This window comes from Lissotriton vulgaris, chromosome 5, assembly GCF_964263255.1.
Source record: "Lissotriton vulgaris chromosome 5, aLisVul1.2, whole genome shotgun sequence".
Classification (NCBI taxonomy): Eukaryota; Metazoa; Chordata; class Amphibia; order Caudata; family Salamandridae; genus Lissotriton; species Lissotriton vulgaris.
In genome coordinates this window covers 1,607,611,086-1,607,627,816 of record NC_141693.1, presented here as the reverse complement: position 1 = coordinate 1,607,627,816, position 16,731 = coordinate 1,607,611,086, and the positions used below count along the sequence as shown (strand labels likewise).

Below are 16,731 nucleotides of genomic sequence, written 5' to 3'. Positions count from 1 at the left end.
GTCCTACAGATCGTGCATGCACTGAGAAGCATTGGTATCTCTTATTTTCTTATGAGGTAGTTTGTTCTGGGTGTGATGAGTAGTATCATGAGAGAGGTCTAGCGGTGACTATTGAGAGCCTATGTATTTATATTTAAGTTGCACTATTAGGCAGCTATTATTGTTGTACATGAGTCACTGGGCTTCAGTTTTATTCTACATCTGAGTGAGAGCCAGTCTAGTTGGGATAAAGTGGGAGGGATGGGTTTTTTCTGTGAGTTCTTGGTTACTTCAATGATTTAGGTCGGCATCCTTAAGTCACTTTTGAGATAAACACATGATTCTTGGACTGTTGGTTGACTGTGATCAGTGTGGTAAAGAAACAATGGGTTTTGCAACATAAAATCTCTTCTACATTCACATGGTGTGCATAATTCGATGTCTAGTGGTTGACTCAGGAACTGTTGTAATACACAACTTTTTCCTACCCCTGGTTTGCAATGACATAGGCAGAGCCTGAGTATGATGTTGACTACCCTATATATCCACTATTTTAGATACTTGTTTTATCATTGGGTTTGGAGGTGCACTGAAAGAGCTCCTAAAGATGTCACCGAATGTTCGTTAAAGGACCTCGAAAGAACATCAAAGAGGTCGAGAGAGCACGAGGGATCAAAGCTTGATGCTAAATCGAGGTTTTTCAGGGATATTCTCGGGGTAATTCAACATAGTCTGAGAATTATCATTGACGAAGGTGGTGTCCTAGTATTCCTTTACGTCATTTTGCATTATGAACATGATCTTAAAATTTTACCAAACTGCCACAGGAAGTTCGCCCTTAACAAGGAACTTCCAGTATGCATGTTCTGCCTTTTAAGGGACCATAAATCTGAGGATTGTTATGCCTGTTCAGGTCTAAGCCCAAGTCTTTAGTGCCAAGGTCTTACTCGCCCTTTGGGAGGCTGCAAACATGGCTGGCCTTTCAGAGCTTGAGAGTCTGAAAATAAGTGCTCCGGGACTGTAGGATCTGGGTTTCTTCAATAGAGTCAACACTGAGGATAGTCCAGGAGAACATCAGAACTATGACCTCAAGGAAGTTCTTCATGAGGTTAATGATTCAGTCCCCAAAAATGTAGCTCCTCAATATACAGTGCCCCTAACAAACAAATCATTAGAGCCATCGAAATAAAAGATATCCAGGCCACCAAAGAAGCTGGAGACTTCAAGCAAAAAGCATTGAGACACAAAAGACACAAGCCACAAGCCCTCAATGCCAAAAAAGGATCCAGTTGAAGGAGCTTATGATTCTTCCCATCCTGGCATTGAAAGAAAAAAGCACGTAAGGATCTGCTCAAAGGCATTGGCTCATCTTCTGAGTGTAATTTCACTTGAAAGGGGGAAGAGCGCCACATACCCTAAAAAAATAAAAGATGAAAAGGCCCCCAACATCACTGATGTCCAGAAGAAGAGGGCACAGGAGTTCAAGGTCGAATGCCTCATTAAAAAGTAAAGGGCTTTCAAGAAAGCTGTGTCCTAACATAGAGGACAAAACCTTTAGGGGTGAAGAAGCCACAGCAGGATCTAGAAACACATAGAGCACATGACAGACTGTAGGAAGTAAAGCTGGAAATGGAGCTGGAGAGGAAGAGTATCAGAACACACACTGTAAGGCAGAGTGGTCAGGTTTTGAGGCATATGAGGAGGAGGAAACAATGTTGGAGGAAACAGACTGGATTTCCATAGACAGAGGTGTACATTGATCCTACAAGATTTTCTCCTCTGGATGACAAATCCATGGGCCACGCACTTGTCAATAGGGCCTCAGATGCTTTTGGCGTCCAGATGGAAGTAAAGAGGGAAGACTTTTGCTTTCTAATAGAGACCTTAAGTCCTGTCTACAGGCTACCAAGAATTCCCAAGAAAGGAAAATAGGTTCTTAACAATTCTGCAACATTTAAGATTTCCAGTATAGAAAATAGGTTGTAGCCATCCGCCCAGGATCCAGAGTACATGCAGTGACATGTAGAACCACACTCAATGATCATCTCAACGGCTAGGAAGAGGCCATTGTCACCATCCTCTCTGAGGCCACTCTTAGACAAAGACAGTAAGAGGCTGGAAGTGATTGGAAGGAAGATGTAAAGATTGGCCGCACAATGGCATATCAGAAACAGTAACCCTCTACTCAACAGGTACGCAGACCAGCATTGGGAGGACATGAAGGACCTTATATCACACTCACCTAAGGAATATTAAATAAGTGCCAAGGCGGTGATAGATGAGAGCAGGTATATTGCCAGCTCATGTCTCAATGCGGCTGACACAGCCAGCAGGCACCTTGCCAAAGCCACTTTTTTAAACAAGATATGCATGACTACTCATGTCTGCGTTTAAATCCAAGTCTCAGGGAAATAAGTGAACATGCCTAACACAAGGGTAACCACCTCTTCAGGCCAGAAGTGCAACACTCATTAAATGCCATGAAGACGTCTAGGTGCACAGCCAGAGGTGTGGAGTTTTGCAGTCTTTCAAACCTTCAGTGAGACCAAGGAGAATTACTGACAGAAGAGGGCAGGGCAAACTACCATACACCACGTAAACACAAAGAGAGTGACTCTGTTTGCCTCACCTACACAGTGGTAACAGCCTCTGCAGTTGAATGTACTTTTTTTGAGGCAGAGGAAAGCAGAGGCAGCATCTATACAGGGGCAAACTCATCTCGTCTTCCACGTGACTCACAAGATGTTCCCTCCATGTAGACAAACTGTAGGAGAGAGGCTAAGCGACTTCTTAAGAATTTGGAAATTCATCACAGTAGATAAGTAGGTGCTAAACCTGGTAAGACACGAATATTCTTTGTAAAGAAAATAAAACCCACAATACCTGCAAAACAACATATTTACAAAAGGACCAGATGCAAGTACTACAAACAGAAGGACAAGAACTGCTACAAAAAGAGTTAATATAAATATTGCCCCAAGAGGAAAAAGGCACAGATGATGTACTCCATTAATTTTCTGGTCCCAGAGTAAGACCTGACTATGCGATCTATTATGGGACCTGCAGTTTGTTAACCATTTTATCATAACTCAGAGGTTCCAGATGACAGCTCTCCTGAAATTGATGCTAGAAAGGAAAACTACGAGGCAACTATAGATTTAAAAGATGACTTCCATATCCAGATACACATATCGCACAGGAAATATCCAAGGTTAGGGATAATAGGAGTACCTTACCAGTTCAAGGTGTTACCATTTGGCATAAAGCTGCACTGCGGTTCTTTCACAAAACTCCAGCAGTGGTAGCAACACATTTAAGAAAGAAAGCCATTCATGTGTATCCCCTTCTGGACAAACGGCTAGTAAAAGTGAGCATGTGTGCCTGTGCTGGGGTCCTGAGTGAAGTGGAAAAGTATTTACCAATCCCACAAACAAAAATAAACCCATGGCTCATAGCTAATTCTGTCAGCCATCCAAGATATGATTCACTTTGTGAAGAGATGGAGGAGCTCCTCCAATATCTCCCAGAGGAGCACAGGGAAAGGGAGCAAGAAATAGTTTCTGAGGGCAGGCAGATAACTAATACCTCTATTCTCTGTGCCCTAGATACAGCAGACACCATCCTGCTACACAGACATGCTGGCTTCGTATCTATGGCTTCAATCTAGAACTTCTGCAGGACCTGCATTTTGATGGACAGCATCTCTTTGGTCCACAAGTGGACCAAACCTTAGAAAGAATAAAAAAAGATACAGAAACAGCCTAGCTGATGGGGGAACTTCTTATACCCGCTCCCCGTGGCTCCTTTCGTCGCACACCTTACTGTGGAGGCTCCAAGACCACCTCCCCTGAAACCTCAGCTTCCTCTCAGCAAACCCAGGGCCAGCAAGCCTTCCCCTGTGGGTATTATAGAGGTCATGTAGAGGCAACAATTCTAGAGGCAAGGGCAAGGGCAAGGGTGCCTCCCCAAAAGGAGCTACACCACCACCATACCCCGACTTGCCTGGTCTTCTCACTAAGCACACAACACCAGTCAGTGGCACCTACAAGGCTTCTTTCCCACATGGCAAACCGTCACCTCAGACCATTGGGTGATGGATATTATCCAAAATGGTTCTTGTCAGGAGCTCCTACCACTCCTGCCACCATTCCACCTCGCAAACCCAGGCTTTCAACAGAAGACTAAATGCTACACATGGAAGCGGTAAAAAGGTCCCCTCCTCAAATAGGCTATAGAACCTGTTGTTTGCTTTGAGCAAGGCAGTAGAGTATACTCACTGGACTTCCTGATAAGCAAACAAAATGGGTCCCTCAGGCCTTTTCTGGACCTTAGACCCCTAAATGAATATCCTGCCTGAGTACTTCCATATTTTGGTTAATCAAAGAGAACTAGCTATGTCTGTATTCTATGTGTCTGCATGGAAAACCATTTGGTTTAGTATGAAGGCCCTCACCCACCAACCTAGTTGGTGGCATGCTTCATCATCGGGCCCCACCCGAGGCACCAAGTGCGCCTCAGGTGTGCTGTGACGCCAGATTACTGCGGAGCGGGTTTTTTGGAAGGTGAGTGTGCTGTGCAGGTGTGTTGCGTGAGATTTTAAAATTCTGTCCTTGTGGTCCCTAACGGTTACTTTATTGGTGGGCCCCAGGCAGAGGTTAAAAACAAAGGCTTGGGACGTGTAGGGGTTGACTTATGGTCTCCCACGTCCAGTGTGGTCGACTAGTTGCAGCCAGGCCTTTTTATTAAACTGGCTTTCTTCAGGACCTATGTGTGGGGGTGATACAGGGATCTATGTGATTATCAGTGCCCTGTATGTGAAGCACACGCAGACTGCCTGCATGCAGTTCCTGAAGCTGAGCGCGGAGGTACTCACCGAGTGGGAGAGAGACACCATGATCTGCGTGTCATCGGCATAAGACACCACCTCCATCCCATGCGATCTTACTAACCTGGCAAGTGGGGCCACATAGATGTTAAAAAGGGTCGGACTCAAGGTCGACCCCTGTGGAACCCCACATTGCACAGGCTTAGCAGGGGAGAGGAACTCTCCTAGCTTGACCCTCTGCTCTCTTTGACTGAGGAAAGAGGACAGGAGGCTCAGTGCTGGGCCCTCCACCCCTATCTCCTTTAGCCGGGTTGTTAAAGTCAAAGGAGATAGGGTGTAAAAAGCAGCAGTCAAGTAGAGTAGGACCAGCAAAATAGTCTGGCCACGATCAACCTTAGATCTAATATTGTCTACCACTACCATAAGAGCCGACTCAGTACTGTGAGACTTTCTGAAGCCGTGCTGAGATTGGTCCAAAAACCCAGAGACCTCAAGAAAGGAAGTCAAGTGCTGATTGAGATCGCATTCAAGCATTTTAGCTGGGGCAGGCAGCAGTGAAATAGGTCGAAAGTTTTTGAGGATTTCAGGATCCAGAGTCGGCTTTTTAAGCAGCGGCTTGACTATAGCCTTCTTCCAAACAGCAGGGAAAATGCCCTGGATCATGGCACAGTTCATTATCTCCAAAATAGGGGGCAAGAGAGTTTCCCTACATTCTTTCAGGATCTTCAAAGGGCAGGGATCCAGTGGCGAGCCTGATTTGGTTCTGTTTAGGAGAGAATCTAGTTGCTCAAGGGTTTAGGGTGGAAAATCGGACAGGATCTTTGTGGGTACTTTTCCCCAACATTCTAAGGAAGGTAGAGTCGGGAGAGGAATAGGGCTCATTTGGGCTCTCTGAATTTCAAGAGTAGAGTAAATGTCCACAATTTTAATATGAAAGAACTGCGCAATCCTGTCGCACAGCTCTTGGGATCCTGTGATGGGATCAGGAGTTTGTAGGGAGCACAGAGAGTCCACAATTTTAAATAGATCCCTAGAGGAGGTAAGGGACGTTGTGAACTTAAAGAAATAAGCCTGTTTTTCTTTGATGACCCTTGTCTTGTAGTCTACCAGCAAAAGCTTGTGTTTTTCTCGCTCTTTGGGGTTCCAGGTTGTCCGCCATAGCCTCTCCTGCCTCCTACAGCTCTGTCTTAGGAGCCTAAGAGGCTCGGTAAACCAGGGGGCTGATGGTTTCCGCCTCGCTGAGTAGCGGTAGGAGGCAGGAGCCAGAAGATCTACTGCTCTGGAGATAGAGTTTGCAAACTCCAGCGCAGCATCGCTGGCATCCTTTTCAGCTAAAGTGGAGGTCTGAGCTACAAGGGGGGTGAGAGAGTCGTTCGTGATACCCCTTTAGTTTTGTTTGAGTTCCTTGTTCATGAACCCATGGCACAGGGAAGGGGAGGGGGGAAGTTCAAGTTCCAAGGGTACCGCCAGATGGTCAGACCATACCAGGGGGATGGGAGGGCCCGTAGAGAGTCTGGGGTCATTGGAGAACACCCCATCTAAGATGTGGCCGGCCAGATGGGTGGAGCTGTTTACCAGCTGGTGTAGGCCGCAGGCGGTCATGAGGTCCACTAAAGAGAGGGTATCCTTCGAGCTGAGATCATCTAAATGAAAATTTAAGTCCGCGAGCGGGGACCGGCCTCCTTACTTACTTGGCTGTGTCTCCAGGCCCAATGGAACACCTGTGATCGATCGCAAGGTCCGAAGGAACTGAGTGCTTGGAGAAGGAGGCTTTAAATACCCTCTCTTGATCACAGGTGTGGCTCGTTGAGGATGGGTGTGGTCTGTGTGAGTAGCGTGCTCCCAGTGCTACTCTCAGTGGGTGTGTCTCTCTCTAGCCAGCATCTGTGGGATAGACAGAGAAGAAAGATGCATGCGCTCGTGCCCTAGATGGCTGTCGTGGCAGTAGTGAAGAAAAAGTCTCCGAAATGGTTTACATAATAAATAATTTTATGCAATAAAGGATTTTTATGCAATAAAAGAATTTGCTGCCTTGTATGTTACTAGAGAAAAAGGGATAACGAAATAAAGAAATAAAAAGTGTATGACTGGGCAGAGGTGCTGACTCGAACCCCTAGTCAGTGCAGTGTGGTGGGCAGTGCAGCGCTCAAGTGAGCTATGCTGCCAAGATTCTAATAAGAAGTGACACACTAAGAAGGCAGGAGAAAAAGCATTTCACCTAAACCCAAGGGAGCTGCCACCGATGGTGTGATTCCAAAGACTGCAGAACTCAGTCGCTTGCAACTACCAGAAAAAACACTTGCCATTATTAAAAAGTATATAGGCTCTCCACTAGAAGTGTTATGCCCTGAAATAGAAAAGGTACCTATTCTGACACCGCAGGTATAAATTCCAAGCACATATGTATGACAAGATGTTGATCGTGAGATACCTCACCTGTGTGGTGGAATGCAAGCGAATTTACGCCTCAATAAGTGCGTATTTGTCAGCAGTCGCAGCTTATATAAAAGGATTAGATGCAAAAAAAGGTTTTTGCAATCCCAGTTATTAAAATGTTTATAGAGAGTGAAGAGACTCTTCTCCACATGTACATCCCCAGCACCACGGTGGAGTCTAAACCTGGCAATAGCGGATCTGATGAAGGCATCGTGTGAGCCTATGCAAAAGGCATCACTCAGATATCATTCACTTAAGACAAATGTCCGGTTAGCGATTACATCTATGAGAAGAGTACATGATTTACAGACTCTCATATCTAACCTCACACAAGACCCAGGGCTGGGCCTACCCAGCGCACCTAGGTCGTTTAATGCAACACAAACAAAGTGGTGGCTGGAAACTTTCAATGAATCTAAGCTACTGCAAATCACACGGGCCACATCTCAGTTCATCGTTTCACCCACTACCATCAAGCAGACCACAGCTCTACCAGCTTTCCACCAGAAGCCGACTAACTCAGCAGAGACAGCATTGCAAGCCTTAAATGTAAGGAGAGCAGTAATGTATTACAAGCACGTGATACAGAGCTAAGACAAACTGTGCTGCCTTTGTAATGGACAAGTGTGGCACAATGGTTAGAGCGGCAGACCCTGCTGCAGAGGTTTGGCCTGCGACCAGGGTTCAATTCCCCACCTCGGAGGGTCTTGGGCTCAAAAATTCCATGGACCTGATCATTCTCGCCTCGGTGCCTACTCAAATCATGGAGTCCCACTCTGCAACTCTGGGCAATAGCTTGCTTAATCTCCACAACGGCCCCCACAATGCTAAGGATGCCTGGCCTCCACCTTGGGGGGTGCCCAGGAGTGGATGCCTCACAGGTAAAGCCAGGAAGGGTTCCACAGTGGTATTCGTACAAGCGCCTTGAGACCCTTGCGGGTGAGTAGTGCGCTATACAAGTATCAATTTACATTTACATTCGCCTCAGGCCCTGGACACAGCTGTGATGGAGCACGTAATTGCAAGATGGATAGTGCAAACCATTGAGCACTCCTATTGAATGGCTGATAAGACGTGAAAAGTTTAATCTAGAGCACATTCCGCTACGAAAAATGGGGCAAAGCTGGCTTACGTGGCTAACATTTCACTGCAGGACATCGTAAAGCAGCTACATGCTCTTCAGAGCACACTTTAATGAGGTACTGTTTTGTGGACATAGAAGTATGCAACAAGGTAGCATTGAGACAGTCAGTCCTAAAATATTTATTCTCACCCACTTCCACTACTTTTTAAACCCACCCCCACCTCCTCAGGGGAGGTAAATCTGCTATGTAATCTGTGCTCACCACCCGAATCTAGAAATGATTTCATGCTGTAAAGGAAGCCACTTACCTGTAATAATGGCTTTGCAACTCGAAGTTCGTCTACATTCATATGGGTTCCCCCCACCTCCCCAGTGAAGAAGGGTAGTTGAAGAATAAACGTAAAAGGAACCTAGGCAATTAATGGGTCATTGTTGGCTTATGGTTGAAGTCATACTCAGGCTCTGCATATGTAAATTAGGCTTTGAATGAAATTGTAATTATGGGGCGTAAATCACATGATTTTAGGAATTTCACTTTAGGCTTGTATGTAAAAATTCCCCAAATTACACCATTATGCCACGTTACGTCTTTATGAGGAATTTAATTTTTTTTTACCATGAACCTTGCCCTTTGCTGTAAAAATGTACATCTGGTGCATGCGAACAGCAGAACATGAGCAGCTATTGTTCACAGTGTCTTTGTTTTCACACTTTTTTCAGTGCTAATTGCATCCTTGCATCAGTTGTCATCAGGACTCATTTCATGCAATAATATAGCGCTAAATGATGGATTTGCATTTTGTGTATTTGGTATTAATTTTGTATCATTTTAGTTGGTAAAAATACCTCCCACAGCTGTAGGAAACGAAATTTTGGGTGGGAGGGTTGGCGCTGGCGAGGCCGTGTCCCCGCTATACCGAGAACTTAGCAGCTGGTTCATCAAACCTTAAACCATGCCCTGAGAGGGTTCAGGTGAACTCGGGTGCAGTTTAAGTGGAAGGAGGCGGACAGTGGAGTGCATGGTGGTGATGAGGCTGGCACATTTATTTTGCTGTTTAGAAGGCATTTCTTAGATTCCTTGTCTGGAAACTCGGGCGTGACTTTCACAAGGTGGCATCAAGTCAGTGATAGAGCAAGCCGTCACTCTCTCAACCCCTAGCAGTGTCTTGTAGGTGTCTGTCAGTGTCTTGTAGGAGTCTGTCTCCCAGTCCAATTTAGCTAATCTTCTAGTCTCAGCACTTGTTATCTAGTCTCCCCGTGGCACGGTCTCCAGCCAGGCACCACGGGGCCAATTCCCTGTCGCCTGTCCCCTTCACATCCTCTATCTCCCTTCCCCTCCATTAAGTCTCGTGATTCCCGTGACTCCTTATCTGTTCTCCCTGTAGTATCAGGACTTCGGCCCCTGACCCCAATAGTCCACCTGCTGAATGGCTCCATTGAGGTGTAAACAGGGCTGTAAAAACAGCCCCTCTGGCTCCTCACTTCTCTGTCTGCTGCCTCAGTTTTCTGCTGACTCCTCTTTTGCAGAAGGGACCTTTCAGCTGACGTTGGCTCATTTTCCCATGTCTGCATGAGCAACCTTCGGCACGTATCCACTATGCACCCGCCTGGAAGCGCCCTGCGTTGAAGTTTAGCCAGGTCACAGCGAGAGTGGGAGGATGATGAAAGGACCCTGTAATCTCAGGGCGAGGACCTTCAGTCCAGTCCAACCTGCTTTTATTATCCAAGGGATAAGGGTGGTTTGATCGGATCTAGCCTGTCTTATAATCTGAAGAACTTGACTATTAGACCCTTTCCTGAGCGATAAGAGCCCTCATGACCAATCGACCTGATTTTATTATCCAAGGGAGCGGCCTCTTGTGATGGGGCGCCCTTTCATCCCCAACAGCATTGTGGGTGATGATGGCCCTGAATAATAAGAACTACGAAGACCCTCCATCCCAGATAACGTGCTTTAATAGTTTGAGGGAGGCAGGAACTTGATACACCTAGCCTGCATCTGTGCTCTGAGGGCCCAGACTCCGGGTCACCCAAGCAGCTCAGGCAGTCTGAGGTGCCCATGACCCCTAGGTTATTACAGCTGCTCCTGTAATCTGAGGGGTGAGAACAGGCGGCTCCATCTTACCTGCTATGAGCCCATCAGGCATATATATCCAGCTCTTGTTATCTAAGAGACAGACCCTTAGTCTGTCTCTTAGCCTGACCCCGGCATTGGAGACCCCTTGTATTCTCCAGGGGCGGAGGGGCATGCATTAGTTTGTAGGAAGCTGAACAAAGTCCATAGAGGCCAAGTAAAATTCCCCACCCACCAACCCTTTGGCCCCCTTAGCAGCCTGTCCTACCTACAAGGTCCTCCTGCTCTGCCTTGCGTCAAGGCTAGTGCCTTAGGCATGGAATGTAATTTACAGATTAGTCGGGCAATGACATTCCTCTGGCATATTTATATTTAAACTCCACAAACCCTCTTTACTAGCGAACCATCAGAATACACAGGAGGGGGCAGGGTGTCTGTGAGAGCAATTTGTTTTCCCTAGAAAGGGGAGTCCTTATCAAGCTTGTGAGCTGTCCCTGATACAAAGAGTTCAGTTCATTCCCTGAGCATGTGCCAAGATTAGCAGTTATTTTGCATTTGGTTCCTGGAAAAGAGGCGTAAAACTAAACTTGGTGCACTTTGGATCGATTCAGAGAGCAGATGAGTTCAGCTTGCGTTTTTCTGAATCAGAGAAACCACAACGATGCAGAATAAAGCATGTCTGCAATTCATGACCCGGTAAATCAATATACATAAAAAGCACTGTTATTAATTTTCAAAAGAAAATCCGGAGTTGTCAGCTAGACACCGTCCTTTATTGGTATGGTGTTCAAGGCACACGTGTCTGTCTCTGAAGGTGACTCTCTGCCTACCTGTGGTTTGTAGTGAGAGGCCCTGGTGTTGTCCTTAGTATGTTGTTCTGTCTCCGTGCGCACGTCTGTCTCAGAAGGTGAATCTTTGCCTACCTGTTGTTTGTAGTGGGAGGTCCTGGTGTTGTCCTTAGTATGTTGTTCTGTCTGTGTGCTCATGTCTGTCTCAGAAGGTGAATCTCTGTCTACCTGCTGTTTGTAGTGAGAGGTCCTGGTGTTATCCTTAGTATGTTGTTCTGTCTCCGTGCGCACGTCTGTCTCAGAAGGTGACTCTCTGCCTACCTGCTGTTTGTAGTGAGAGGTCCTGGTGTTATCCTTAGTATGTTGTTCTGTCTCCGTGCACACGTCTGTCTCAGAAGGTGAATCTCTGCCTACCTGCTGTTTGTAGTGGGAGGTCCTGGTGTTGTCCTTAGTATGTTGTTGTGTCTCTGTGCTCATGTCTGTCTCGTCTCAGAAGGTGAATCTCTGCCTACCTGTGGTTTGTAGTGGGAGGTCCCGCTGTTGTCCTTAGTATGTTGTTCTGTCTCCGGGCGCACGTCTGTCTCAGAAGGTGAATCTCTGCCTACCTGTGGTTTGTAGTGGGAGGTCCCGGTGTTGTCCTTAGTATGTTGTTCTGTCTCTGTGCTCATGTCTGTCTCAGAAAGTGAATCTCTGCCTACCTGCTGTTTGTAGTGGGAGGTCCTGGTGTTGTCCTTAGTATGTTTCTGTCTCCGTGCGCAAGTCTGTCTCAGAAGGTGAATCTCTGCCTACCTGCTGTTTGTAGTGGGAGGTCCTGGTGTTGTCCATAGTATGTTGTTCTGTCTCTGTGCTCATGTCTGTCTCAGAAGGTGAATCTCTGCCTACCTGCTGTTTGTAGTGGTAGGCCCTGGTGTTGTCCTTAGTATGTTGTTCTGTCTCCGTGCGCACGTCTGTCTCAGAAGGTGAATCTCTGTCTAACTGCTGTTTGTAGTGGGAGGTCCTGGTGTTGTCCATAGTATGTTGTTCTGTCTCCGTGCGCACGTCTGTCTCAGAAGGTGAATCTCTGCCTACCGGTTTAAGCAGAGAGGGACTAGTAAGACGAGTCTTTCTCTGAAGGTAAACCCCTCCCTACCAGTGGGTTGTGGTAGGAGGTGCTAGTGATGTCTTTAGTATGTTGTTCTCTCAGTACACGTCTGTTTCAGTGGTTTGCAGTGGGAGGTGTAAGCAATTACTTTGGTCTGTTGCTGTTTCTCATGACGTGTCTTTCTTTGCAGGTGAACCTCATCTTCCCAGTGATCTACCTTCTGTTCTGGGCCTTCCTGCTTGTATTCAGCCTCTGGTCGGAGCCTGTGGTCTGCGGCATTGGGCTCGCCATTATGCTGACTGGTGTGCCCGTCTATTTCCTGGGCGTCTACTGGCAGAACAAGCCCAAGTGCTTCAACGACTTTGTGGGTGAGTGTTGGTGACGAGATTATCTTCAGGGCTGGTGGGTGGATTGGAGGCTCCAAACTAACAGATTAAAGATCCCACTAGAGAGCGACGAGAATGGAGCAAATTAACTCTTTGGGAAGGAAGTCAGAAAAAGATGGAAATAAGTACATTTTGTGGAATCTGCTTAACATTTAAGAAGTAAATAACTTCAAAAACAAAAATGACAGTATATTTTTAGGGAAGGTATCAGGCTAACCATTCTGCAAACTAAGGACAGATCAGCCAATCAGTTTTATAACAAGTCAAGTCAAGTCGATCTTTATTACGGCCAACATGGCCCAGTAAGTGCAAAGATGAGTAACAGCAATGTTTTATAACAGTCCCTTTCTGGACACAGAGCCCCCGATTCATAAAGACACCCACAAATAGCTTGATTTACTACTGAAAAAATTGCAAAAGGTACATTTGCACTCTTAAATAAAAGTACCAATGTATAACAATGCCCAGTGTAGTATAATGAGTGGGGAAGGGATTTCTTCATGAGGGAAAATGCAAAGTCTAAGTACAATTCTGCATAGGGAAAGCCCTTAGCTAAACCCAAATACAAAGAGATTACCAGTTTTCCAGGACTACTTCCAGATCACTGTCGCTATCACAGAATTCCAGGTGTACTTTTCTAAACCTTTGTGAATCCCTAATATTCGGAAATCGCTATTCTTGCAAGATAGTAAACCCACAGGAGCAGATTTGTGACACTTTTTAATCAGGTCTAAGAAGAACTTCAATATATTGTCTATTAAAGCGCAGGGACGCCCCTTAGCTGGGGCAGCTGCGCGCTATATAAGATTTTATAACATAACATAACATAACATAACATAACATAACATTTCAAGGGAAGAACAAACTATCAGTTTGTTTATAAGTACTTCGGAAGCTCGACAGCTGGAATTCATATAGTTTGCAGCCTGAAATCTATGGAAGGCATTGATATTCTGTATCTTATGTTTAGACGATCTTGGCTTTTTATAGCCCTAAAAAACGTCCAAAAAGTGTATAACGGTGATGCCCATTGGAAGATGCACCGCAAATACCAGGCTAGAGATAGAGGATGTTAAATACCCTGGTAGAGCCTGGTACCACTCCACTGAATATTTGATGCCACTTTTCGAGGTAAAATCACAGCTAATCCAGGGTTGACTCCTTTGTTTCTCTCTTTCTGTCTCCATCTCTAGACTCCATGACAAGGGCCGGGCAGAAGCTGTGTGTAGTAGTCTACCCTCAGACAGATACTAAGGATGAAGATGAGGAGACGAAGGAACAGCGGGCGCCCATCTACACCCCCACAGAGAAGGGGGAGGCTGCTGGCAGCGGTGATCTCTGAGCCACCTCTGTAGCTGCCCACACCCTGTGTGGACAGTGGGTGTCATAGACTGCCAGTCTGCACAGGGGCAGGGGAATCGAATGAAGGCGGGGATGCACGCGGACCAATCAGCCTCCACAGGGGTATACGTCCCAGAGCCCTCTGGAACATTTAGGGCTGCTGGCCTAGCAGGTGCAGGAGAGCAGAAAGACTGCTGCTACAGTTTGATGCAACCTTTCTGTTTCCTATCTACAGACTTCAGTCCTTTATCATCACCCATCCAGGATTACAAAGCCTCTGGTGTCTTTGCTTCCAGTGGCTTTAAAGAGTGCTGCAAGCCTGGCTGATATGGACCAATGCAGCAGTGGGCCACTTGAGCCCCTGGACAGATGCCCACACCTCTTCATATGTCCTTGAGCATGGTCACTTGCGACTTGCCCTTCCAATCCAGCTGAGCCCTGGTCCTTTTGCTGTCCTTCAGCTGACTCCCCCTCTCTTTCCAGTGATGAACCTGTACTTGTAGCGGCTGTGCTGTGCCTGCCCCTTCCCCTCATGTGATGTGCTGCCTGTGCTTTCGCGATCTCATTGAAACGGTGATGTCTTACACCTGCAGCGATGGATGTTCTATATGTTCCTTTGTGGTTACCATACACGTAAGGTAGTGACGCCGTCTTGCGTGCTATGGTTCAAGACAAATGTGCCTCAGTGAAGCCAATACACATACGTCAGTGGTATTACAGTGTAGAGTGATGTCATGCCCAGGCAACATCATTCCCATGCAAGTGCTGACAGGGTCTGAAAGAAGAGGACATAGGTTAAAGTCCTACACTATGGTCATATTTTAGTTAGTGTCCCACTAGACCCCATAAAATTATCTAGAATCACAGTGTGTCAGTCCTTTGTAGGCACGCCTGCTCCACTACCGAAATCTCTGTAACCGGCTCTTGTGCAATAAACAACCTGGTCAGTCCACTCTTAAGTCCAGGGTGAGGCTTTTCACCTCCCACAGGGAAACCTCTGCATACCTTGTATGATATGCACCTTCCACAACCAAAGATCCTCAGGAGAATCAGCTACCTCCTCTACAGCCGCAGTGAAAATTGGTTAAATAGATTTTTCTATTCACTACGAGTGGACTCTCCCGCTCACATCAAATGATCATCTGCATAACAGTGCGAGGAGTGGGGGGCAGCTGTAAACAGTTTCTGACCTTATGCTACTCACTTCTGGATTAATGGTGTGGGGAAACAGTCCAAGCACTCTAGAGTTCCATTTGGAAGACCTCACCAGCATACTCGAAATGTGGTCATCCGGTATTTCTGACATGGTCTGGGTAACACATAGACAAATGGAGGGGATAGTCCCTTACCAAAATCCCCCCATCAAGCTCCCTAGACAGCAGGTGAGTAGCAAGGGTGGTGTGGGCGCGTCAGCTAGATCCTCTTAGATTGCCCACACCTGCATGGATGATGAGAAGTGATAGATTACACATGGGTGACATGAGTGGGATGGAAGACCTTTTTATTCTGAGTCCCCTGTGCCCCCTCCCACACACACGCACACCTGGGGATGTGAAGGCTCACCTTCCAGACTTCATATCAAAACATAACAGAATTAAAAGCTAAACACAGAAGTAGGGTTGAAGAGTCCTCACAGATTCACACACACTCCTTGATCATGCACAGAAGGTAGGTATGCCCAATGGGCTCCAAATACACTCCAGGCTCACACTAGGCCTGTTTGACAGAAATCTGCCCAACACACTCCAGAATAACACAAGTATCAGGGGGCGTGCAGGAGGCCGGTTTCACTCCCCACATTAAACACATGGTTGGAAGTTTCTTTCACACCACTTCAGCTATTTTTATGGCAAATAATTTTCAGATTATCATTTACTAACGTGTACTTCTTGTTTGCTTTTATGATTTCTTTTGTATTTTACTTTGCCTTCGTTTTTAATGTAATAAATTTATATGAATCTGTATGCCAGTGAGAAACTGCGAGGTTGCTTCTACTGTTCAAAACTGTCTTATTTTCGTCCCGTTGGGGCCCTGGTAAAGTTTACTCAGTTCTTCCGCATACGTCAACAATACACATGCTCCTCTGCCTCCTACCACTGCCCTGACAGTGTTACTGCACCTTAAACGAGCCGCGGAGTGGGCCCCTGACACTCAAATGTCAGGGCCAACTTAGTGAAACTACAAGGTACTTGTTTCCGAGCTGGTATGCTGGCTGAAAGGGGAACAGCACTGCAGGGTATATTGGTACTTCGCTTTATGATTATCAGAGGATGTCTGGGGTTAAATCCAGTGACTGCATCTAAGTATAACTGCAGGACAGAGTTGACATTTTAATGAGGTGGTACTATGAGCATGTTCCCACGCTGGCCTGTTGGATGGTGAGGGCACTGGCTTGGGCTGGAGTTTAAATCATAGAAGCACAAATCGCTGTGTTGCGTTACTCTGCCCTGGGACGTTAGCACAGGTGTTTCCATGCAACTCCCATGGATTATGACATATTCCCAGATTTACCAGAATTGGTAAACCTAGGAAAGCGCCAAAAGGGAAACATCACTTACAACGCAAGCATTACAACGCACTACCATTACATCGCAACCATTACAACGCAAACCATTACAACGCATTGCGCTGGGGGGCGCTCTAGGATAGGGAATATATTTAATTTACTATCCAACACCTTCCCTACTATCCACGGGCACTGGAGTTGGAATAGTAAATTAAATAATTCACTATCCAG

The 16,731-nt window shown here is 46.3% G+C and overlaps 1 protein-coding gene across 1 annotated transcript in view; it reads left to right on the top strand.

The window, feature by feature from the left end:
* Nucleotides 1–15,958, top strand: part of SLC7A8 (solute carrier family 7 member 8) — a 103,745-nt gene extending 87,787 nt beyond the window's left edge. The window contains exons 11-12 of the mRNA XM_086923757.1: nucleotides 12,458–12,635; nucleotides 13,847–15,958. Of these exons, the coding sequence (XP_086779883.1) occupies nucleotides 12,458–12,635; nucleotides 13,847–13,995 (327 nt within the window). The 3' untranslated portion in view covers nucleotides 13,996–15,958. The remainder of the gene's footprint in view (nucleotides 1–12,457; nucleotides 12,636–13,846) is intronic.
* The last annotated feature ends 773 nt before the right edge of the window (nucleotides 15,959–16,731 follow it).